The following is a 25,527-nucleotide window of genomic DNA, read 5'->3' as shown; positions in this document are numbered from 1 at the left end:
TCCAACCTGGGAGGTGTCAAGGCTGCCACTACTTGGCCACACCACGTAGGACACTCTGCTCCTGAGTACCTCCCTGGCAGCTGTGGCAGCTGGTGCTGGGAAGGAGGGGCACCCAGACCAGATTTCTTTGGAGCCACCTGGCTGGGGCCATGACAACAGCAATCACCACTGATGTCCAGCGTGGCCAAGCCTTAGTTTCTTCATCAACAGAATGCGGGCTATAGCACATCTGTTGGTGTCACTATAAATAACATAGTGAAGAATATATACAGATTCTCAGTGAACATCCCAAAGCCATGCCAGCGGTGCTATGGGGTGAGGGTAGGGATGCACTGTTGGGAGGGAAAGGACAAATGCATGGAGACACCTCATCGCCTTGTCATAGACTAAGGTCCATCCTTGTTCCCCAATACTGCTCACCTGGGAGATCTAGGGGCAGGCTGTGTTTTTGAGGTGGCCACTTTGAGCTTAGGGAATGGTGGCTCCCTCCTGTGCTCAGGGTGAGAGTCCACTGGCTTCAGCTACACACGTTCAGGGCCTGGCATGGGACCCCAGTATGTTTTGTGCTGACTCAGGTCTGAGGGTGACATTCTACAGGTGTGTCCTTCCCTTTCTCTAAGAAATCCAGACTGATAACCTCCGAACAGGGTCCTGTCCCTAAGGGGGAAATAGGAATACATATTCTTTTGGGCACAGCTCACTACAGACTTGGCTCCAGCCTTCGCAGCTGCTGGAACGAACCTGGCCTACTATGTGCTTCATATCCTCTAACCCCATCTTGTCACCAAGGATGATGTATGACCCAGGTAGTCACATTTGGGGCTGTCTGCTCACTCTGCGGCTCTGACTGGGCCCATGCCTCATGCTCTCCCGGACTGCCTCTGCATGGGGTCTGCACCAACAGTGGCCTCTTGTCACCTCTGACCTCATCTCCCTGATGAGCCTACCAAAGCAGATACCGGAGGCCACAGTATCCCTTTGCACATTATCACCTCCCTTGGTGCCTTTTTGGGAAGAACATTGCCTGGGCCCCACCACTTTTCTACTCCATCCTCCATCTACAAGCTTGGGAACCACAGCCAGTCTGAGTATCTGCGTGAATCCTGGGAAGGTGGAGGCAGCTGAGGTTTTCTCTGAGCCATAGTGTACTCTGGGATTGTTGGGAGTGAGTGTCTTCTTCTTACTGTTGGTCCTTCAGGTGGATGATATAAGCCAGTCCAGGCTCCGAGTAGCCCCTGGAGAACGCCAGCGTGGAGGAGTCTGTCTGACCCGAGAGCCTGATGTTCCCTCTGTGCACACAGCTACTTCCTGCCCTGAGAGTGGAATCCCACCTGTGTTGCTGACTGCAACCAGTGGCCCTTAGTCCACCCATGTGCGGGTGGGAGTTCATCTCTCTCCAACAGTTGACCTGGCTCATCAGGATCTGGGGGTCACCGTAGTGAGAACTGAGTCAGGTAGAAGACCAGCTGAGCGCTTTTGGTCAACAAGACACTGCTGGTTCATGTCAGAACTGAGGTTCGTTATTGTAGAGAGATGAGCAGGACCCAAGCAGGGAAGACTGAAGCTGGGAGTGGAGTCCTGGTGTGCAAGGCTGCCTATAGTAATGATAATCACAGGGGGAGGCCCTATGGTTGTCTATGATACCTACTATCAACCTTTAAATTTTCTAGAATTTTCTTTCCGTGTCTTTTAACATGAGTTCTCCCTGAATATCCTCTGTATCATTCCATGACTAAAGAGAGGAATGAAGGATGGGACGACATCTACTCCAGCACAGTGGACAAGGAAGTGGAGAACGCATGGAAGAGAAACAGTGGGGTCACAAGGGCACCAGGAAATGGGGTGCAGGCAGAGTTCCTCCTTCCCCGTAATGTCCTCTCCTCGGCAGCTGAGACTGTGGTGTGCCCCACTGCCGGGGAGGGGAGAGTTTCACATTCACTAACATTTTAAGCCTGACATTTTGGAAGCCAAGCCTGGGAACAGGACCAGAGGCTGGAGCTTGTGACCATCGTGTGACTCTCTCCCAGGTGTTGTAACCAACCTGCTTCCTTAGTACCCTGCTGGCTTCAACAGCTACCTCAAGATGCCCTACCTTAGATCACTTCTGCCCCATGCCTTACAGGAAGGACTTGGCCAGCTATTCTGCGGGGAGATTGAAAAATCAGTCAGGTTTCAAGGGTGAGCTAACCTGGTCTGCCCAAAGTGCTGGTTTTCCCAAAGGAGAGTCAGCTGGGGCCCCATGCCAGTGGGAATCACACGCCAAGCCCATAGGACTCTCAGAGGGACCATCTGACAGCCTTCTATTCCAGACTCAGGCACTGAGGTGGATCAGAGGGAGATGAGCTCTGGCCACCTGTAGTCCACAGCATCCCAGTGCCTGGCAAAGGGCGCTGGCTGCCTCTGGCCAGGACCATCCCTTGCCAAGGATTCTGGCTGTGACTGAGTACTTATGAATGGAGGAGTGAGCTGAGGCCCCGCCCAGCTGGAGTGCACAGGAACCACAACCACAGGCATTTGGTGGCCTCTGCATAGGGTGGAGGAGTCCACGGCCCCAGCAATGACTTCGCAGCGATGACTGGTTCGGGAAGTGGAGATGTGGTCCCTTGGGTGGGCCAGTCAGCAGGGTACATGGGTTTCCTTTAATAAAATTGTTGCTGGAGCCTTCGGTGCAAGCAGCAGGTGAGGACCATCCCACAGATCTGCCGGGTGGAGAGAGAGTAGAGAGCTATGAGAACTCCATAGGCTTCTGTCTGGATGCTGGGAAGCAGTTACTCACGCTGGAGAGGGCTTGCGAGCTACACCCCATCACACCCTGCCCACCAGGAAGGGCCTGCCGTTTCTCACAGGATCCCAGGATGGGTTGATGTGGGGTGGCGGTCGGGGAGCAAGCTCTGAGAAGTGCTCCCCAAATAGTATGACCTTTGTGCTAGAATAGGCTAAAACCATGGAGCCTGGTTACACAGCAATCCTGTGGGTCTGGATGGGGCCCAGTGGCTGCTATCCCCTCCAGCACCCACCCAGTTTGTGCTACTGACCGGTGGGCCTAGAGGTTCTCTATAGGCAGCTCCGTGTATCTGGCTCTTCTGTGATGACGTCCCCACTCACACACCAGAGCTGTCTGAAGCATTTATTCTCTATAAGATGGCTTCCTGCTTCCTGCTGCCCCAGGGCTCCAGAGGCAAACTAAAGCCCATCACAGTTCTGGGAGGAACACCTAAGGTTCCTAGGAGCTCAGCATGGAGACTCTGGCATCCTGCCTGCCAGTACCCCTACTGGATCCACTGGCTGGACAAGGAGTCAGAGGGTGCCACCTGCCCAGCTTCCTAGACAGCTCCCATTCCCAAACTACAGAGGATCTGTACTCTGCACCCCATACTCTTTGCTCTCCCTCCAACCGTGTCTTCCCCCTTTTCTTCCTTCCCACCCATGGGGACCCTGAGAACAAAGAGACAGAGATGTGTCAGACTAAGGTACCCCATGGCTGTCATCCTGATCCTGGTGGTGACAATACAGTTGCTCAGTCTCTGTGTTTAGGACATGAGCCCTGTGTCAAGCAGTCGCACACTGTCACACGGCATGGGGATGAAGGTGAGCGCCTTTGCATAAGGAACTATCCTGACTTATTATAGAGATCTGACCTTCGATGTACAGGGCCCGGGTACCAGTGCAGCTCCAGCCAGAGTAGCAATAGACCCATGAAGAGGAGTTTAGCCTGAGGCAGCTGCCTGTCTTTGTCAGGTTAGCTTCAGGCCATCCAAGACCGGTTTGTCTCTCTTCATCTTCCTCCCACTCCCCTGTCCTAGGACAACCAAGGCCACAAATGCCGCTCTCGGCTTTAGCCTCTGTGCTAAGAGCGCTGCTAATCCACCTCGGGACTCAGGATCAGAAGCCCAAAGGCAGCTTAAGAGGTTATCTCGCCTCCACTGGCTTTAAGCAGGCTCTGTCACGGCCATCCGTCCTCAGACATGTACCCAGGGACTGAATCACGCTCTTGTCTCCAGCCCAGGGCTGGATGCTTTCCCCATGGGATATCTGGGTCTTTCTGATGTACACAGGGCAGGCCTACGTGTGTTGTGGGCTAGACCCGTCTCTCCTCAGCATGCAATTCACTCTAGATGGTCTTGCAGGAGCCCAGCTCCCTGACATGCGTGATTTATTTGAGATGGATGTCTTAAACAGGCAGAGCAAGTACACAGGCTAGGTGCGCTCATCAAAACACATCCATGCATGCATGTGCACATGTGCCTATAACATCCTGAACTGGGTGGAAGGATAGTGTATGCACTTAGTAATATGTGCACAGGTGCACACATGCATACATACATGTACATGTTGTGTAATGTGATGAGATAAAGGATGCCCTCATCAGTGTACACACGTGAAAACGCACACACACAAACACATGCACACACTACAAATCTAGCCTTAAGTTCACAGAGGGTAAACCATGATAGGTTACTAGGACCTAAGAGAGTACCAGTGTCTTCCTTTTGGCAGGGGACACAGAAGCCAGCGTGGATGATCCAAGCAGCAAGCATGGTAACATGAGACAGCACAGAGACATTCCCGGGGGAGTGCAATATAAGCAAAGGTAGCCCAGCTCCTGGGTTTGGCTCCTGTCACCAACTCAGCTTGCACTGGACACGGGGCTCCCTTGGGATGCTACTTGTTACAGCCCTTGGCCACACACGAGGCATTTTTTTAAACAGTGAGCTATGGTACTCGTGGTTTCTTATGAGGTTTCTCAGCAAGCAGCTGGTAATCTTTGGACAGCATGAAAGAAAGGCCTGGCTTGGGCTCCATGACCTCCCTGTACATCCCAGTGACCTGGAGACCCAGCCTCCGCCAGTCTGTTTTCTGGCCTCTAAAACACATCAGCGTCCTACCTGTGGGCTGTTGAGGTTGGTTCTGTTTTGGCTGGGTACCTATAAGCTGTGTGACCTCAGGGGTTATTGCACCCCTCTCTAAGCCTGTGCTGGCAGGCAAGATTCTTCCAAAGCTAGAACGAAGCCCCTGTCACACCTGAGAGAGGCCAGCAGGCCCCCCAGGACTCACATGACTGGTTGTGTGAAACAGCCAGGACTTTCCATAGGCTTCTCCTGTCTCCCCCGTTCATGCTGTAGCCGTTTCCTGCGGCTACTTGTCAAACTCCCTCAGAATTTAGTATCCACCACCTCCTCCAAGAATTCTCCCTGGCCTCAGAAACGGCCAAGGCCGCCTTCATTTTTCCTGAGAATCCAGTGCACAGGCTGATGTTGCCTGACTGTAAGGCCATGTCCTGTGTTCTTGTCTGCCTCCTCCCCAGTGGTTATGAAAGCCCTCACCTCCATGGGTAGAGCATGGCCCTGCTACAAAGCTGGTGCACAGTGTGCCTTAGAGCCTCCTCTGCACGTCCTCTGGGTGGGAGGTGCGTCCTCTGTGTGTGAGAAGGATGTCCAGAAAAGATTCCTAGGCTACTTACTCTAACCTTTTTAAAGTTTCCCAGTTAGAATGTTCTATAAATTACTTTCTAAGATTATGCCTGAGTGGAAGCCACCCACAAGAGAGGAAGCCGGTGGAGAAGAAAGAGCATGAGGAAAGGGGGGCCTGGTTGGCTCTGCCACAGCGGCTGTGTGATCGTCGGCCAGTGACTTTCCATCTCTGGGACTAGTGAGCCATATTCAATGTACAATGAATAAGACGGGCCCAGCAGCAACCCTCCACCTGAGCGAGCTCGGGTGTGATCACTCAGTGTGTGAGGGTATACAGTGGGGCGGCAGCAAGCCTGGACATACTGAAGAGAGGAACAAATGTGTGCCCGGAGGACAACCTCTCCGAGTGGAGGGGCTTCTCCCTTTAGCCTTCCTGACATCCAACTCCCGCTCCCACTTGCAGTCGCAAAGACAACACTGTGAAGCCCACCATACGCCATTCCATTTATATTCAGGCTTCTGTGGGGTCTCTTTGTAACTTCCCCACTCAGTTCCCACGTTGCTAGACCCCCAGGGGAATTCCACACTTAGCTTTTGTCTCCCACCTCCTAAGCCCTCCATACCTCGTCTCTGGCTCCATTTAGCTCCTCTGGAGTCTCTGAAATCTGAGGAAGCTTTCTGTGCAGGTACCCTGAGGTATGGCGGCTTCCTTGGCCATTGTTTGTACGCGTAGTGGTCAGTGGGCTAGCAACCTTAGCAAAGTCTCAGGGCAGTGGAGGCACAGGGTTGCTAAGGGTGGGCTAGAGCAGCATTGCAAACTGTGCTGGACACTATACATGTACCCCAGGGCCATGGGAGCAGCTGGTGATGTCCCTTTTGCTAGGCCTGCCTCCTGTCTCAATGCCAAGAGCCCTCTGCCTTCTGTGCTAGACCAGTCTCCAATGCGGCAACGTCCATTGGCTGCTGATTGAAAATAATTTCTCCAGTCTCTCTATCCTACAGATAAGGAAATGAAAAGCATTGGGAGAGACTATGGCTTCCCCAGAGGTCACACAGCAAGACATGGGGATACATTTACAGTCCAGTACAGGCAAGATGCCTCCAGTTCTCAGAAACAAGACATCCATTTTAGGATGCTGTCCTGAGCCTTGGTGAATGTGCGTGTGTTTGTGTAAGAGTGTATGTGTGTGTGTGTGTGTGTGTGTGTGTGNGAGAGAGAGAGAGAGAGAGAGAGAGAGAGAGAGAGAGAGAGAGAGAGATTGTGTGTGTTGTTCTGGACCCTTTCTCAAGGCTCCAGGCTGCCTGGAGGACAGGGCAGATTAATGTCCACTTCTGGCCAGTAGAGGGCACTCTAACCGAGGCTTCGCCATTACCAGGTTCTGCTCAGTGAACCACATGGGAGAATCCTGGGCAAGGAGATGCAGAGTCATAGTGCAGGAGGTGTCCCAACCGGCCTGCCCAGTAACCTGGCCCTGAACATTAGACTGGCTGGTAGCACTGACCTGCTCTGACTTTGGGCTCTGAGCATTTGCAGCCCCGTGCCTGGCCCAATACCTTTGGCTACAATTTTGCAGACAATGGCCAGGAAGAAGTGGACTAAGGTGGACCAGGCCTGGTCAGTGTCCTTCTAGGGCAGGTCCCTAAAAACCTGTGTGATGGGTCCCTGGAGCCCTGGAAATCACCCCAGGAGCTGGAGTGATGGGCAGCCCTGCCTGGCCCTAGAACTTCTGTGGGTTCACTACAGGGGCAGAGGCCCATCCTGGGAAATGTAAAAATGCAAGGGCCATGCCATGCACCTCCCTGAGTTCCCTGGTCTGGCAGTGAAGAGACCAAGGGGCCACTGGGGAATCTGGGGGAGATGATGGACCTGTGTAGAAATAAAGGCAATGAACATCTTTTGTGAAGTACCTGCATCTGTTTGGCAACGAGGCCCATGATTTGCACATATGACCAACCATCATAGGAGATGGCTTCATTTTAGGAACCTCAGAGGCTCAGAGATGATATAACTGACCCTAGGTGACATGGCCTAGATCATCAGTGATAGAATAAGAAGGCTCTCCCCCGAAAGAGTGGGAACCTGCTTTGGCATGTAAAACTGCAGCTGGCCCTCCAGTCCCACGGGGCTGGGAGTGGACCTTGGTCCAGAGACAGCCCTACTTTGGGAGCCTCCTCAGTCAGATGGCATCAGCACTCCATGCATTTCCTTCCCATGGGCCTCGGTGTAGGCCATTGCACTTGGGAGAGCCAAGGGCCAGAGTGGCTGCAGGTTTAAGTGGAAGGTTCATTCTCTCTGGATCTCAGTTTCTGGTCCGGGAAGTAGGGAGTGTGCTCAGCTTGAGTCTGGGCTGAGGATCCATTAGGAGGAAGAATCTGAAAATATTCTGAGACCACAGAGTACCAGGAAAGGCCAGCTTACACCTACCTAGAGAGGCACGTGTGCCCGGTCCTTACATAGGCAGTGTGTGGAAGGGAAGATGAGCCTCATTTTGCAGAAGACACTGAAGGATAGGAAGGTAAGCAGTGGCTCAAGGTCATGCAGAGCTGGGGACAGAATGGGATCTTGGTGTCTGAATGTGCAGCCCCTTCCCAGAGCTGGGGTGGGAGATGCAGGCAGGGCAGCAGGATGCGTAAGCCCTTCTAGAAGGGTAGCCACCACACAGCCGTCACCATCGGAAGGAAGCGGGAGTATACATGAGGATGGGGCCACTTTCTGTGCCTGGTCAGCATCCAAGGCTCCTCCCCTAAAGTCCCTTGATGGGACTGATGCTCACTTCATCGATGGGGGCTAGAGGAAGGGCATGTGGGGAGAGGTATTGAGAGGAGAGTGTAGCTTTGCCCATCCTCAGGGAGACTGGGTGCATCTTTCTGAAAGCATACATGAATACACATGGGATGATGATAGGTACACACACACATATGTGCACACAGGCAACTTAAACACACACATGCACACACCCTGGCATACATGTTTCCACAATCCCAGCAGGCTGTGCTGTGCACATGGGGCACATGCTACATACCTAACCCCAAACTCAGATGTGTCCCAAGTCCCCTGATTCCTGACAAATTCAAGTTGTTTAAGGCTCTCTGCGGAATGAGTCTGACACTGTGGTTCATCTTTGGTTGCAAAGGGGAAGGGGGTTGGGAGGGGCAGGAGTAGGGAAAGGCCAGACATGCATATACAAAGCATCAACTGTTTTCCCCCAAGACAGGTGTTTGAGGGAAGACATTCTCTGCTTCACTTACCTGAAGGCAGGCTATCCCAATGCCCACTGCTCCCATGAGCAGCAGGTGGTCAGCCACGAACTGTTCCAGCTTGACCATACAGCCTCCCTGTAAGGAAGAGGTGGGTTACTCAAACCTTGGCCCCCCAAACAGGTTAGAGGATTGGGGCATGAGCGACCAACTGTCACCCTGTGTGCAGCTGAGGCTGAGGGATGTCCGTGCTTAAAGGGACCATCTTTAGAATTTCTCCTGGCCATTTTGAGAGCCCCAGGGGATAAGCCGTGGTGTCTGAGACTTCTGGGAGGGTCTGTTAATTCTTAGTATACTATCAGATCTTTGAGAGCCCCAGGCTCTGTGATCTGAAAGTCAAAGAGTGTGTTTGTTTTCTACACCTGCCTGCTGGGCTGGGCTTCTTCCCAGACCCTAAGTGATCTCAGCACTTACCTCTACCTTGTAGATGTTGGAGGGGTGGGGCCGCTGACCACAGAGGGCTACCACTGTCTTGCAGCAGCTGTCGGGCACCTGGCGACCCAGGGCTTCCTGAGACGAGATGTACACACTGTGCTGCCAGTCGGCTGAGCTGTTACTGCCACAGCATTTGAACTGAGAGGAGAAGAGGAGGCTCGGGTGAGAAGGGACTGTGTGGTGCTCCTGCCCCTGTGATCCAGGGCCAAGAGTTATGCTATTCAGGTTTTAGCCTGGCCCCTCTCTCTTCTGTGATTTCCCTTTGGAGAAGGACGGGGTCTCTCTGGGGCCTTTCTCTGCAGGACACCTGTTGTCTATCTTGTGCCGGGTATTCTAGGGTAGGGTTTATCTGAGAGATTGGGGGTCAGACAGATTGCAGGGCTTTCATAATTATGAAGTTGGGTGACATTAGCGTGTATAGCCAGGGTCCAGAGCATGGGGACGTCACAAAGGGAAGATACCAAGTTCATCCAGTTGTGGAAAAGGACCTAGCCTTGCCTGAGGTTCCCAAGACCAGAAGGGCATGGAGTGTGCCCTAGAGACTATGCAGGGCATAGGCCAGTCAGCACTGACTACAGAGGCTGGTGTGAGTGCCAAGTGTAATACTACCACAGGCAAAGTGATTCAAAGGACTAATGTTTGCCATTTCTCCCCTCTAAGTCAGGACCCTGAGATCCTAAGACTGCCCAAGTGCATGACACAGCTGTGTTGAGTCTGTCCTGTGGGTGTCTTGTGGGTAGGGGACAATTGACTCAAATGCCATCTACTCTATGCTAGGAATGAGGCTGAGGAGTTGGCTTACCATTTGCTGTCCTTCTGAGGAGGAGGAAAGAGGGAAGAAGGGAAAGTGATTTGTTTGGGGACAGCGAAACCTGTAATTGTGAACAGAGAGTCTGCACATAACTGAGCACACTAAACATGCTCACAGCACGAAAGAACACCCAGAGGGCATGCACGACTTAGTAGCAAGGTCAGAGCATACACACCACACCACAGCTGGAGCAGAGAGAGCATACATACTACGTATCACACCCAGAGCACACATGTGACATAACAGTGAGATAAGAGCATGACCACAGCTCACAAGGGCACATAGCACACAGAACGTGACAGCACACACAGAACAGTGACTGGGGTGGGCTGTGCTGAGAGTCACATGGCATTTGTACACCGGGTGTCCCTGTGGTGTGTGTGTGTGTGTGTGTGTGTGTGTGTGTGTGTATGTATGTATGTATGTATGTATATGTATGTGTGTATATGTGTGTATGTGCATTGTGTTGTTTATGTATGTATGTATATGTATGTGTGTATGTGTGTATGTGCAGTGTGTGTGTGTGTGTGTGTGTGTGTGTGTGCTGGTGTCCCTGAGATGCTACATTACTCATAAAGTGGGGACAAAACCCTTTACAGTGGACTGTGTGAAGATCGACAGAGCAGGTTCCTGGAGAGCACCTAGCATTTGCACAGAGCCAGCAGAGACCAAGACACAACTGCCACTACCCTCATTGTATGAGGAGTGCTCCATGTGCATGTGTGTCATTTATATACATGTGGCCCAAATGTGGCCCTGGCTCTGATGCACCATGGTCCCAGGCTGGTTCCTTCCTACCTGGACGCTGGCTGGGACCCTCACTACCCCAGTTTGGGAGAGGCCCATGTTACACACACTGGTGCCATGAAGACAGGCCAATGGCAGTGTGGCTTTCCTCCAGGCTACCTCCCCAATTCTCTAATCTGAGGTGCCCAGGAAAAGCTGTCAGTGTCACCTGTTATTTTCTACAGCTCCCTGAGAGAGATTCTCTAGTCAAGGCTCCTGCCCAACCTTCGCCTCACACGGGTCCTGACATATGCACACTGCTTACAATAGAAGACCAGCAGTGTGGGTTGCCCTCTTCCTGCTACTGGGCTAGGCATATGGGGTGTGAGTACGTATGTCATGTGTACCCACGTATAGGCATGTGCACCCGGTCATTTTCTCTGCGATCAGCCATGTCTTCTTGGAAATGAGACCTTTTCCTAGATCTCTCACATGCTGTCCAATGGCTCACACCCAGAAAATTCTTTCCTGCTCTGAGCCACGGCGCCTGGTCTAGAACACTGGGACCTTGATTCCTATCTTTCTGAGGAAGGATAAAATTAGTCCATAGGCAGGAGGAGCTGAGAGCAGCTTTCTGTCCCAGGAGACCCAAACTGGAAGGCAGCAGGGGAGGGGTTTGGCCAGAGTGGAAGAGGTATATGGGGGAAGCCAGGGTTCATTGAGTACTTTCTATGGTGTAGGGGGACACATCTAGAGGTGATGACCGTCATTGCACCTCTCCGCCCTATAGCTTAGGTTAGGGAAGTGTCACCAAAAGCTCAGAGAGGGTGAGTAAATTGTCCCGAGGTGGATGGCATAGACTGGGAGAGACAGAGGCAGGGTGTAAGCCTGCATCCCTCTGTGTGTCTTACGTCCTGCTGCAGCCGGTCCACCGAGGCTGTGATCTCTGTGGCCCTGGGCTGCCCGTAGTGCTCAGTCAGGGTGCTGTTCAGGTGCCACTTCAGCTCGTCACTCAGCTGAGGAGGGGAGTGTGGAGTGTCAGCAGATCCCCCTTCCCCCTCCCCAGGTGTCCCCATATCCCCACCAGCTGGGGTCAGGACACTGGAATGACTCAGTCTGTGTTGTGGGCTGACGGGAAGGGCAGAGAGGGCAGAGGGGCAGAGGATGGCAAGGCCCGGGCTGTGTCTCATAGGCGCTGCCTTCAACTTGCTGTGGATTTAAACTCTGATTGCAAGATGAGGCTGAGACTTGGATCAGGGGACACATCTAGGGGTGATGACCATCACTGTACCTGTGGGCACTTGTGACCCTGTGAAACTAGGTAGACACTGGCTCGAAATGACCTGCTTGATTGGGACACACTGTCTATTTCATCCCCATGTCACCCTGTTCTTGCCCTCAAATCCTGAATCTGAAGCCATAAGCACGGGGGAAGAGGGCTTCTGGCTCTTACCTATCCAGGTAGGCAGGGCTACGCCAGTCTTTACAGAGTGTCAGTCTGCCCTTTGACCCCTTCTCATCCTTTCTCAATGACCATCTCAGCAGGTGGGTTTCTTGTTTAGGGATCCCTGAGAGGGTCAGGGGAGAAGGATGAACCGGACTCCCCGAGAAACTCTCACCCAGGTTCCTACATGAAGCCCAGCAGTGCTAACAGAAACAGAGCGATCTACCAGACCTGGGGCAGGACACGGGTGCCAAGGATCACCAGCCAAGGAAACAGGACCACCTATAAGGACACCTGCCCCAGCTGCCTAGGGAGCATGACCCCAACCTCTTGCTGTGACTCTGTCATGGCACCCACAGAAAACTCTGCATCAGGACCTCGTACTTACCCTCTGGTAGTACACATGCGCCAGGACCCCTGCCACCAGCTCCACAAAGAAGATGACCAGCAACAGGCAGAAATACTAGGAGCAAGGAGAGGAATGGTCACCCTGGGAATCAGGGCTCCCCTGTCACAAAACCCTCTGGGAAGAAGCAGGGGGCAGCAGGGACACCTGCCAGGGCTCCTGTCAGTCCCACCCTCCTCATTTTCTCTACACCTGGACATGACAACCCCATCCCTGCTGGCTGCCATCACCAATTTTCCCACTCACTCCTCTGCTCACTACTCCTTGGGATGCCCAAGAATCCACCTACCCATCCAGGCTTGAGTGGACACTGACTTGACGTGAGGTGCTAGGCATTGTAGGTCAGGGTAAGGTACTATTGGCTCATGGGTGTTGGGCATCATGAAGTTATTAGAACTCTGTGTATTCTATGGGATAACTTTAGAGGCTCCTGATGTGGAGGGGTGTCAGAGCAGGTCTTGTGGAGGAGATGACATCCATGAAACCTCTCTAAAGAGGACACAAGGAGAGAAGCATACACCAAGCAGAAGAGTACCCCAGGAAGTGTGGAATATTTGCGTTTTGACAATGCAGACACTCAGGCTGGGCCAAGGAAATAGGGCCATGGAGAAGGCAAAGATAGAAGCCCACGGGTGGTGATTTGAGTTATATATTCCAGCCCCAATGCCTGCTTCCTATACTACATAGGTTTCCCCAGGGCTCTCGGCTGCCCTTACCATGCCTGCCTCTCCCAGGCTCCTCAGTGCCAGCCCTAAGCTTCAGGTACCTGGCTGTGAGCCTCTCTCCTGGCATCCACCTGGCTGTGAACTGTCATTAGCACTCCTGAGCCTCATGGGAGCCAACAGGCTAGGTCCATATGATCTGGGAGAGGACTGGACAGGGACAGGGAGTGTCTGCAGAGAACAGGCAAGCGCGGGACAAGGAACAGAGGGAGGTGAAGAGAATAGAGAAGTGAGGAGGGCAGATGACCACTAAGAAGAATATCTGTCCTCTCCCTAGAACCCATATAAGGGTAGCCACGAAAGTGTATTGAGATCACAGGATTTAGGAAGGCCACCTCTGGGTGTCATCCGAGATGAAGTAGGGGAAGGTATGAGGGCAGGAGAAGACAGCTGTAATGGGCCCTCAGGAGGGCAAGACAGAGTCATTGTTCTTTGCCTGATGGGCAGGCTTATGAAGCACACACAAAGGGTGTGGGATTTCTTTCAACTCCTAAGGAAAGGACCCGGGCGAAGCTGCCCTTCCAATTAATTCTCAGCGCTTGGTAATATCTTTGCATTCTCTGCTCTCAGCACTGTGGCTAGCTACCATTGGTGACCAGGAGAAGTTGCTAGTCTCTCTAGAGGGGGTTTAGACTGCCTGTCACCCAAGGAGCCTAGGCAGAGAGGGCAAAGTATGTTCTTGATCACCCTTCCTGTTTTCTCCCATGTTGCCATAGAAAAGGACACAAGGCCTGAACATTCAAGCTTTGTCAGTTCCTCCCAGATGCACCCCATCACTCCACGGCTGAGGATATGGAAAAGACAGAGTGGGGTGCCGTGAGGGGTACAGACTAGACATCTGTGATCCCGTCTGCGGTAGGCATTGTCTGAGGCTCTGTTTGTTTGTCTAAACAGGGCTTTCCAGGTTCCAGGTATGAGACTCCGGACTAGTAGTAGGGGAGGGGTTATAGGCTCCCAGGACACATTCCTTGGCCCCAAGACTCTTTCATCTGTTTGGATAGATGGTACTGAATGAGCCCCAGAATAAGCTGATGCGTCTAAGAGATCTATGATGCCCGTGTCTGCTCTCAGGAACGGGTATGAAGACACCGAGAGAGCTGGTGGCAAGCTTGGCATCTGTGACAAGTCAGGCTCTTGTGCTCACGGGGGCTGAATGGGCACCACTGCAAATTAGAAAAGTACTCTCAGACCAGGGTGATGCTTCCACAATAGCCGTGCTGGTGCCGACCAGGGTGATGTTTCCACAATAGCCCTGCTGGTGCCGACCAGGGTGATGCTTCCACAGTAGCCATGCTGGTGCCGACCAGGGTGATGCTTCCACAACAGCCGTGCTGGTGCCGTGGTCCTTGTACGTAGGGCACGAGCTTCCTGGAAGTCCTGAGCATGCACTTGGGCTTTCAATCCCTTGCCAGTGGCAATGGTGGCATTGTCTGCCCTGTCCATCCTGACTAGAGAAGTTGACTTTCCAGAGCTCTAACAAGCTTCTTCCCAGAACGTAGCCAAGTGTAGGCTTGAGGTAAGCAGCGATTGCCACACAGTGTCAGGGACTAGCAGTGTAGATCAGTGGAGGACACTCCTGGAACCACATGGCCCACTAGAGAGTGTGGCTGCATTGTCACCACTCAGGAGAATGTCCCACTACTCCACGGCCCTCAGGGCCTCAATGCTTCTAATTTGTTTTCCCTTTTGGTTGGCTTGAAGTTGTCCTCCACGTTCTTTGCCCAGATGTGGTACTAAGGGTAGCCTTTGTCTTGTCATACAGGACCTATAGGCAGGGATTACTGCTTAACCCAGACCTCTCAAATGTATATTAACGTGTCCTCCAAGATATCAGGAAAGAGGTGACAGAGCGCCTGTCCCTGAATAGCAGTATTAGGCTGCTTGCTGCTAGGAGATCACATCTTGCCACCTGCTTCTCTGCCAGCTGTGAATCACTCATGGGTACTAGTCCCGAGGAGGCGGCTGTTTCATACTGCTCCCCTGGGGAAATCTCAACTATGGTAGCTCCTCAGAACAGGTATAAAGAGGGAGGAGAGAGACATGAAACCATGTCACATCTCTGGTGAAACTGGGACTGCTCAGATTATCCAGCAGGCCATGTGACATGTGTAAGGTGTCATGTGGAGGAGACACATTGGTACTGTGCGAAATGCCAAGCGAGCAAGGGGTGATGCTCTGATGTGATCAGGTATCCCAGGAAACAGGGGTGGAGCCTGGCGCTCTGAGGGGACTGAGCTGGCGGACAGGTGACAGTTCAGGCAGCCATTCCTACTGCAAGAGGATTGCGGATGTGTGACTCACCTGGGAGGGAGAGTCCCTGAGTCATAGCTCCCTGTGAGAGCTCCCAGGAGGCAGGTGAAGGGCTCTGAGCACAGGACTGATTGGTCCTAGCGGGTTGTTGCATTTGTGATGGGAGGTCATGAGCCCTAGGAATGCCTCCCCCTGCTGTCTCCTCCTCTACACTTTACTCAGCCCTTGCAGATTCGCAGCACCATCACCTCAGTCCCTTGGAATGACTCAGAGAGGGCTTGCACCCCAGGCCATCTGTCCAGCCTTCAAGCTTTTGCCCTCACCAGTGCCACTGGTGGTGCCTACCTGTCCTTCATTTCCCAGCTCAGTCCTGCCTCTACAGTGCCGACCCCTGAAGATGTCCACAGCACCACCTGCCTGACACCTGCCTGACTCAGCCTTGTCTCCTTGGTCTTCTTCTCTGGACTCTGTGGTTTCTGATTCCTTCCCCTGCTGGTCCACTGCTCCTTTGCTCTGGGGAGGTCTTCACCTTCGACACAGCAAGACTCATTTTTGAGTCTCAGTTGCTTCTGCCGAAGAGCTCAGTCCTGTCTTCCCAGAGTAACTATGAGCTTCTGGGGATAGAAAGCACATCTTGGAGCTCCCTGGCTCTTCCACTGTGCCTGGTAAGGTTAGGTGTATGCTCAGGGAACACCCCTGGGTTACAGAAGTGTGCGACAACAGGAACCTGCAGCAGGGTCAGCCCTGTGCTGAAAAGCAGGTTAACCTTCTGTCCGGAAGGCGACACAGCTGCTACCTCAAGTTCACGTTACCCAACGGTTCACTCATTCTGGAAAGACTTTGCCTCCAGGGACCAGTTGGCAAAATCTGGAGACATTTTTCAATTGTCACAGGCGGTACAGAAGGCAGAACCAGGGTGCCGCTGACCTTTGAAGCATGGGACAGTTTCTACAACGCGAAACTCCCCAGCAGACACGTCAACGATCCAGAGATTGGGGAAAGTCTGAGACACATTCCCTGTCAGGTTCTCAGGCTGATGCTGAGACTTGATTTGCATATGTGTCCCTAGGCACTTTGCAATGCACAAAAGAAGACTGGAGAAAGTTATTCACTTGCCAAGAAACCAGAGATGGGATCCGGAAACACAAGCATTAGAAGGATTTGACTCTGCCTGTCTGGGAGGACACATCTGCACTACTCAGTGTGATCCGAGCAAGGGTCAGGAGACTGGAGTGACGGCCTAGGGTTGTGTAACTACTTCCTTCAAAGGGAAGCGTCCTCTCAGGACAGAAAGAAGCAACAAGATTCATAGACCTCTGCCCAAGGTTATGTAAGCAGGAAGCAACTGCTGGACAGGGGAACACTTGGGTGGAGCTGGCTGCAAGATGTGCGTGGAGCGCCAGGGATTCAGCCTCACATGTGCTGGGGTGAGCTTTCCAGTCAGAAAGCTGCTTTTTGGTCCGCTGCACTCCTGTGAGAAACACCAATAAACTCATTGCTTCGCCAAGCTGTACTTGTGTGGAATTCTTTCTTCCATCTGTTCTTGCTCTTGGTGACTTGGGAAGAGGTGTGTTGCCATGGGAATTGCATAGGAGTAGCATTTGTCTGAATCTGGGGGAATCGAACCCTGATCCTCATGTTTGCACAGCGAGGTCTTTATTTCTTGGAACCATCTCCCCCGTCACACACCCCGATAGTTCTTTAATAGAACAGTTTTAACTCAAAGCAAAGTTAGATTCTTTTTTAAAAATGACAGAGCTGCAAGGACTCTGGGACTGCACAGTATTCTCTGAACGAAACCAGCGTATTTTATAATGAGAGGCTCTGCAGGAAACATGTAGAAATACGTCTCCCTAGGACATTAGGCAATTAATTAGAAACAGTCTTCAGATGGACTTACCCCACACTGGGGCAAGCCAAGTGCCGGGTAATTTCTAGGTCATATACTCAGGGGCCAATGACTCAGGGCGGCAGCTCGGCATCTATTTTGCTGTCTTTGAGGTCAGTTTTAAGACTTTTATAAAATTGCCATCTCAGACTTCCTCTGTTGCATGGACTCTGCCACAAACAAGGAAACGTTACCAAAGCGCTCCTCCTTGTTTCCTCTCAACATTCTGCACATTTGAAGGCTTGCCACCAGACCACCACATAACCATTAAGGTGGTGGTCCAGGAGGGCTGGGACTCGTGAAGATACAGGCTGTGCTCAGAATAGTCTTGAAGAAAAAGCAGACTTAAGACATGGCCAAAGTTAACCGCCAGTGAGAAGCCCCTCCTCCCCTCTGAAAATCTCAGCAGCTGAGTGTGAAAGATGACAGCAGCAGGGGATGGGGGAGGACCAGGGACTTCAGACCAAGCCAAACCGGAAAAGACAGCGCCAGCTGTTTAAGCAGCAAGTGACCTTGGGGCAAATTATTTTCTGACAATTACCCACCAGCTGGAGGCACTTGGCTATTTGCAGAAGAGAGAGGATGTAGACTCGGGAGCATCAAGTCATTCCTCTAACAAGATGTCACTGTTGGAAGGTCGAAGGTGACCTCTAGTCCTCCTGGCACCAGCCCAGTGCTCACAGACTGGGTCAACGGGCCACAGCCTGGCCTGGCTGGATGCTGGGCCTCAGCCATCCCACCTGGGAGGTGTGAGGTGGTGCCAGTCTCTGCTGGGGGTGGCTGGAATGGGGGATGGGCAGAGACAGCATCAGAACTGGCATGAAGATAGCTGAGACATGGCAGGGAGGGGGCTAGCAGGTCCTGGGGAGGAAGGAAGTGTTCCAGAAGCACAGAGGTCATCCAGAGTACAGGGATAACTGCTGGGGCCCAAGAGGATCACCTTGCATGTGTCCAGACACCATGGAAGCAAAACACAGTTCCTGTGAGACCAGCCAAAGACAGGCGCCTACCAGGTTTTATGTGGGGACTTCCCAGGGCTCCATCTGAATGGGCTGAGTGACAACGCGATCCAGAATGGGTACAGGGCCTGCAGCTGGGTGCAGAGAGAGAAGCAGGCTCCCTATGGAGGGGATGGGGTGGTGCACATAACCCAGGAATCTCGAGGATCCTTCTGCTGATAGAGTTATGGACGAGGACCTGACTAACCTGCCTGGGAACCTCTGGAGGAGTCTGGGCTTTCCCGTTTTCTCACAGGCTAACAGGGAGATAGAAAAGCCTGTAATGAGGGCAGGGCATGGTGGCAGTGGACCAGGATGGGGCCACAGTGTGGTCGCTAGTGGTAAGAATTCTAGGAAAAGAGTAATGGAGAAAAGGGAACCAAGAAGGAGACATTTCTACCAGGAGCAAGAGAGGAGACCTCAGGCTCCAGGGAACAGATAGCTTGGGGGTTGGGAAAGGTCAGGGACCTTGGAGAATAAAGCATCTGAGAAGAGTATAAACCCCTTTCAGCAGAGGGCCCTGTATTACTCAACAGAACCACAGTCCTTTTTCTCTTCCCTACATTGTGCCCAGAAGAGCAGGAAAGCTGGGAACCAATGGGCGGCAAACACCTGTTGAGGTTGATGGCTGAGCATCCAGTCTCCCATGTGTGATTGCAGCATTGGCTGCAGAAGTGTGGAGGTGAGGGTTGATGGAGGAAGTTAACCGGCTATAAACAAAAAAACCAACCAAACAACCAACTAACCAACTGCCCAACCAACCAACCAACCAACCAACCAGACAACCAGACAATAAGACAACCAACCAACCAACCAACCAACCAACAGCTCGACCAACCAACAGCTCAACCAACCAACCAGGCAACTGTATTTATCAAGCATGCTGTTGGAGGTGGCAGTGACCAGGTAGAAAAAGGTGGTCATGGTTTGGAAGGTAGTGGCACAGAAGGTGGCCTGGCTTGCCTGTGTGACTAGGGTAAAGATGCTACCCTTTGGGTCTTGTGCATTAAATGCAAGCTGAGTGAGAGGGAGGTGTTTGTCCAGCATGCTCTCCTGGCCTGGAAGAGTCAGAAGGCCTCCTTCCTCCCTAGTGCATCCTGCTTGGTGCAGGGTTTTCTGCTTAGTGAGCAGGTCTGTGTCCTTGCTTTAGGATCAGCCTGCCCTTGGGATGTCCCATTCTCTGCTCTGTGGTGGGCTAAGTGAGGTATGTATGCTTGTCACATCTAGAGGGGTTCAGGCTGCTGGCTGCCGATGGAAACCTATGTGTTTCAGTCAGTTACCATGGGGGGTGCCAGCCCTCAGCCATCTAGCTTCTGGGGTGTTACATTTCACCTGACTGAAGTGTCCCTAGAACCTCAATGTTAGTTGGGACACTGACCATGGACAGTCAGCATGAAGGCTTTCCCACAGCCGAGTCCAATATGAACCATGAAGGGGACACAGCCAGACATCTAATACCACCGCTCCTCTTCTGGTCTTAAGGTAAAGGGAGCCTTAGCCCCAAGGCCCAAGGCCGGCTGTGTCCCCAAAGGAAGGCAATCTTTCCCTTTTGTGTAGCTACTTCCTCCAAATTGAAGCTTTCCCTTCTAAAGGGGCAAGCTGACTCATAAGAGTCAAGAAGCGCAGGGAGCTTACAAGGATCAGGAGACTCGAAAAGATTCATAAGGTCGTACCCTGAGGTTATAAAAATAGCATTTATAAAGGAGAGGAGTTTCTTTGGCGGAGCTGTCTGCAAGTTATGGGAAGCTCAAGAACTCAAGTTTCAAGTTGGCATCCATATGGGGGTGGGCTCTTGAGTGAAGTAGCTTGCTGAGGGTCACCTGTGCTCCTGCAAGTAACTGGGGCTACTGTAAGAGGAACAGTAAGTTACTGGGGTGTACCCACTGTTTCCACAAGGTAGATTTGGGTGGATTCATTTCTTTGGTGTGTCATTGGTATCCCGCTAATGTGAAGAGATGTTTGTCTCTTTAGGAGAAATAATACAACAGCTCTGTTTGTGCCACTTCCTGGGGTTGGGTGGGTGTGGGGTGAAGACTCAGTTGCTTGGATAGAGGCAAGTGGGGGGGTGCAGTTCTATAAATGACCCCTCCTCTCCACAGGCCACCTCTTCCTTGATGGTCTCATTATCTTCCCTGGGGTACTTTGTGCAGTCTGGCTCATAGGTTGGTAATGAGGGCCAGCCACCCAGAGAGGGGCGCAATCTTCAGGTTTGCTGGGCATGAGGGGTGTGCACCGACCCTGCCCGTGTTTCTGAGGCTGGGGTGCAGCAGAGGCACTCAGAGATATGGTGAGGTACAAGAGAGGGCTTCCTGCACGCTCCAGCCAAGGTCCTCGGGAGGGAGTCAGAAACCTGGCTGCAAGATGTAGACACATCCAAGGTCACCAAAGGCATCCATTTTTCCACCATCAGAAGTGGTCAGATGTAGCAGTGCTCTTGGGTTGTTGCACACTTGGCTAGGACAAGGTGTCTAATACCCATGCAGACACGACCACTTTCAGGATCTTGCCTGGGTGACAGTGTGGGTCAGTACTAGGCATAGAGTAGTTGGCATCTTAGTAGATCAAGTTGTCATAACAGCTCTCCACTAGGCAATCTCACTGGCCAGAGGGAAGCCATGGCTTGACACCTGACTCCTGTCTGTACCACTGTCATCACCTCCTCTTCCCTCTCTCCCTCCCTCCCTCCCTCCCTCCCTCCTTCCATGGTTCACATGACCATCTGTCCAACCACCCACCCGTCTTTAAGACCAAGGTCTCCAGCCTCCTCAAGTATAGTCTAACTGTCCCTGAGTCTAGATGGCCTTCCCAGAAGGGTCTGAGTCTATAAATGGCTGTGTAGGAAAGATGTGTAACCTGTAAAGTGAGTGCCTTGTGCTTAGAGGTGGTCCCTATGTTACTCTGAGCCTCAGGGGGGCGAGGGAGGGTCACCAAATAGAGCTTTGTAGTTTGAGGATGGAGACTGGAGCCCGGCAGATATTAGACAGTTGGCTTTGTCACAGATATGCTTCATGCCCTCTGTAGACACCTGCCTGCTGCTATAGGCATGTGTGTGTGTGCGCGTGCGCGTGTGTGCGTGTGTTATACAAACACGAGTACTGAGACACTCAGGTTTCCACCAGTACCTCATAAGCAACATAGCCCAGAACCTCGTTGCTCTCTGTTCTGTCCTTCTATGATAGAAGGAAGCAATGACTAAAGTGGCTGAGGACAGATTAGAATGAGTACCCTGAGCCACCCATTTCCTGGCTCACTGTCCTTTCAGGCATTGAACTCTGAATTGTTTAACTAAGAACTTACTCTCACTGCTTTCTTGGGCTAACACGGGCAGCGTTGAAGCCCAGTTTTGGTGTAGAGAGATGATCATTTGCTTTAGATGTATTCTGTTCTGTGGAGGTGGCTGCCTTGCCTTTATTCATTTTCTCCCTCGGTGTTCACTTCCCTTTTGAAATCTTTAATCAGATGGAGGCGGCAGGAAGCCCCAAAGAAGCACAGTGAGTCCAGCTCTACACACAGTGGTCCCCAAAGAGAAAAGGGAAAAGATCAAAGACGGGCATTGGAACGATGAGCATCCAAGTTGGGGTGTGGTGGGGGTAGAAGTGTCCTCAAGCGTCCCCAGGAAGAGTCTAGAGGACAGCCGGCCTGCTTGCACCAAGGCTGGGTATCCCTCCCTCCTGGACCCTTCGTCCTGGCCTGTCTGCAGCCCCTAAAAGTCGCTTTCCTAAGAAGGTGACAGTCCTTGGGGACAGGAATAGATCATCCTTTCGGACATGGTAGCAGCGATCGGCTTGGTATAAGAACCAAGAAGGGAAAAGGGATGGACTTTAAATTATTCACATCAGGTCTTCTATTTTAGCAGAGAGAGAGAGAGAGAGAGAGAGAGAGAGAGAGAGAGAGAGAGAGAGAGAGAGAATGAATTCAGGCCATCTGAACTGAAAGCTGGTGACCAGGGCCCATGCCATCCAGATCAAAGGAGGGGCCTATTTTTAGAATCTGGAATGTGGGCCCTGCAAACTTTTATATCTTCAGCCAAATGAAGATCATGATGGATGTCTCAGACTAAACTGGGTCTTTGTCAAGAGTTTTTTTTTTTTTTTTGTTTTCAATTTTTTATTAGATATTTTCTTCATTTACATTTCAAGCGAGCACCTGGGTTTTTTTTTGGGGGGGGGGGAGGGGATGGATGAAAAAAGTAAGCTCTAGAACCCAGTTTCTGAAAACCAGGGGACCCTGAATCACAACGCTTCCATCTGGTCTTCTGAGGTTTTGGTAGCTAGGAGGACAAAGTCTAGAATCCACGGCAGATGTATCTGGGCTGGTGCTCAAAAGCAGGTTTGGGTCTGTCTGTCTGTTTGTTTGTTTGTTTCACAACTTGCCCACCTTGCTATGCAACCTCCAACCTGGGTGCGTGGCCCAGTCTCTCCTAGGCGCTGTAGTAACCTCGTTGCTACAGGCGATATGATGCAGGGATAACGAGGAAGCATCCTCAGGTCTGGGAAGCCGAGTTATGTAAAGATCATAAAAGCACAATTCTAATCAACACATCATAGCACAACTCCTTTGAGAAGGGACCTAAATTAGCAGTTATTTTTAGGGCGCTGCTCCCAACGTGCCCATAGCCCGGGTGAGGACACAGCCCCCATAGAAGCTGCTCCAGTGAGAAGTTAGGAGGGCACCAGGGCCAAGCCCCTACAGTCCAACTGTGTCCTCCCCTGTGACTTGCTAATCTGTCTTGCTCTGCCCTCCACTCGGCCACAGAGTGATCCTCTGTGCTACTCTATTTGGTGGCACTTAAATCTTTGAAACAGTGACCCAGGAAGTCATAACCTACAGCCAAGGCTCTGAGAACCTATAGCTCCCTCCCAATCGAATGGGAGAGCAATATTTTTTTTCCACTCTCAGGTCAGCACCAGCGTCTCAAAGAGCGGACCTTGCAGTGACCGCAGAGACCCAGAGTAACACCGCTGGCTCTGTCGGACTCACTGAGAAAGGCCTTCGCTTGAAATGAGCTCAGATTTCAATGGAGGAAAACCCAGGGACCCGCAGGCATGAGCCCTCCTCCTCTCACACTCTGTACACTTTCCTACCAGCCCCTTCTCATAGACATTACTCTCCGTGTTCTTCGCCAGAGACACTTGCCTGGGCCCACAAAGCCTGATGAATTCCCAATTCTGGGGCAGGGCCTTGTCTACTGCACCGACTGACAGTTTTCTACACTTGTGATCCTCTTATCTTGGCACAGACTAATGTCCTCCGGTCCCTTCCCAAATGAAATGCAAAGAATGCAGGTGACTTCTGGTAACTTGTTCCCCCAATTTACTCCAAAGTAGAAATACTGGCCACGTGGCCCACGTCAGGGCTGCTAAGGGTGACAGCATGCAATTAGGAAAGGTGACTCTGTAATGTGTGGGTGGGTTACCCTGGAAGGGGGCCCTTACATCCCACACTCCAAGTGGAGAGCCGAGAAAGTTCTAGAATGTGTTGAAAAGGTTCAGAATGCCCGTGTGCACATACACACAGGCACCTGTGCAAGTGCACACACACACACATGCAGTCATAGCTGGACCAACAGCCTGCCCTATCTTGTATCTCTAATCTGAGAGCGCATCTGGAGATATGCTCTCTACCCTTACTTCTATGTAGCTTTCTGGGAAGATTCTAGACCCGACTGTTGAGCCATGAAACTCCCGCCTCCGAGGGCACTGACTGTAGAGGGGACTTCTGCATTCTGGGTTCAGTCACTCCACATCTTTGGGCCTTAGTGCCTCAGCTGCAAAAAAGAGTGAATCTTGGCCCTCTGGGGACAGGAGGTATACTAGGTCAGAGCATAGGAGATGGACCATTTATTTCTCCTTCCCATAGGTGTACGTTGTAGTTTTCCGCTGCCTCAACACCCCCACAATCAGGTTGTGAGCATCCCAGTTAGTAGTAACCAGGAGGACCAGACAGATAAGATGCAGTCTTACCATAATTTCCCTTCCCAACTTCCTTTGGCTCTGACCTGCTAACATTCAAAGGCGCCTCTGGTCTCTCTATGTGTCCTACCCTTTCCTGACAATGCAATTGCTTTCTGCCTCCTACCTGCTTGAGCCTGCTCCCTTGGTGCTCCTCCCAGTGACCCCTCTCTTGGCAGGTGGCTTCCCCTGGACCTGCTCCCCAGTTCCCGTCAAGTGCACATCAGGAGCCCAAGCAGCTCTGGGGGCGGGTGAGGCCCGAGTGAGAGAGCAGGCACCAATGCTGGGAGCAATGCAGATGGCAGTGCCTTGATGCAAGGTTGGTGGAGTGTGAGGAGCAGCCGGCGGCGGTGCTCGGTGAACAGTGGCCATCTGTGTCGTCAGCAAGCTGTGCCTAGTCAGCAGAGGCTGTTTCCCGAGGCTTCTGGGGACACCTCACCCCCTAGATGGATGGCTGAGTCAGAAGCTGGGTCCTCAAGGGACAGTGTCTGTATTCCTTCTTAGGCTGTCAAGAGGGAGCCCTGGTCTCCCCAGCAGATGGTTCCTCCTCTGCCTCATGTTCCCTGAGATGCCCTACAAGGCAGTCCTTGGTAGGAGGGAAGGAGGCGCAGGACTCAGAAGCCTGCCTTCCTCGGACAGGTCCTAGGGACCCAGGACAACAGCACATCTAGAATCGCAGGCCCCTCAGAGTGCAGCTGTACACAGACCCAAGAACTGAGCCTCTCATGGAAAGAGGTCTTTCTTTGGGTCTGATAGCTCCATCTCCATGAGACTCAGTCCCCACAAGGGCCGGTCACTGAAGTACAGGATAGCTCTCTGCCTGAGTTCTTATAACCCAGTGTCTTCCTCCAGCAGAATGGTTAGATTTGGGACACGCCGAAGACTCTCAGGGACCTTAGGTGGCCAACTCTTCACCATCTGTTAGCGAAAGAGTTGGCTCTACATCTAGGGAGTCAACCAGCCTTGGGTGCACGTGGAGGAGGCAGGGTTTGCTACGGTGTGCCTGTACTTAGTGGGTACAGAATGTCACTATTAGTTCTTAATGATAAGACAATTATTTGTGTGTCACTTGCACTGTATTCGGAATTGTAAGTAGCTAAAGATGATTTTAAAGAGCTAGAGTATGGATATAGACTATATGTGAATCCTGTACCATTCTGTATAAGGCACTTGACCATCTCCTGGCCCTGTGTGTGTGTGTGTGTGTGTGTGTGTGTGTGTGTGTGT

At 52.1% G+C, this 25,527-nt stretch overlaps 1 protein-coding gene across 1 annotated transcript in view; it reads right to left on the bottom strand.

Annotated features, from left to right (window-relative positions):
• Positions 1 to 2,270: 2,270 nt before the first annotated feature.
• Positions 2,271 to 25,527, bottom strand: part of Tspan11 (tetraspanin 11) — a 62,304-nt gene continuing 39,047 nt past the window's right edge. The window contains exons 4-8 of the mRNA XM_021191101.1: positions 12,474 to 12,548; positions 11,553 to 11,657; positions 9,084 to 9,242; positions 8,661 to 8,747; positions 2,271 to 2,699 (exon numbers count right to left, since the gene is read on the bottom strand). Coding sequence (XP_021046760.1) covers positions 2,640 to 2,699; positions 8,661 to 8,747; positions 9,084 to 9,242; positions 11,553 to 11,657; positions 12,474 to 12,548 — 486 coding nt within the window. The 3' untranslated portion in view covers positions 2,271 to 2,639. The remainder of the gene's footprint in view (positions 2,700 to 8,660; positions 8,748 to 9,083; positions 9,243 to 11,552; positions 11,658 to 12,473; positions 12,549 to 25,527) is intronic.

Source organism: Mus pahari, chromosome 2 (assembly GCF_900095145.1).
Source record: "Mus pahari chromosome 2, PAHARI_EIJ_v1.1, whole genome shotgun sequence".
In the NCBI taxonomy this organism is placed as follows: Eukaryota; Metazoa; Chordata; class Mammalia; order Rodentia; family Muridae; genus Mus; species Mus pahari.
This window is presented reverse-complemented; position numbering and strand designations above follow the sequence as displayed.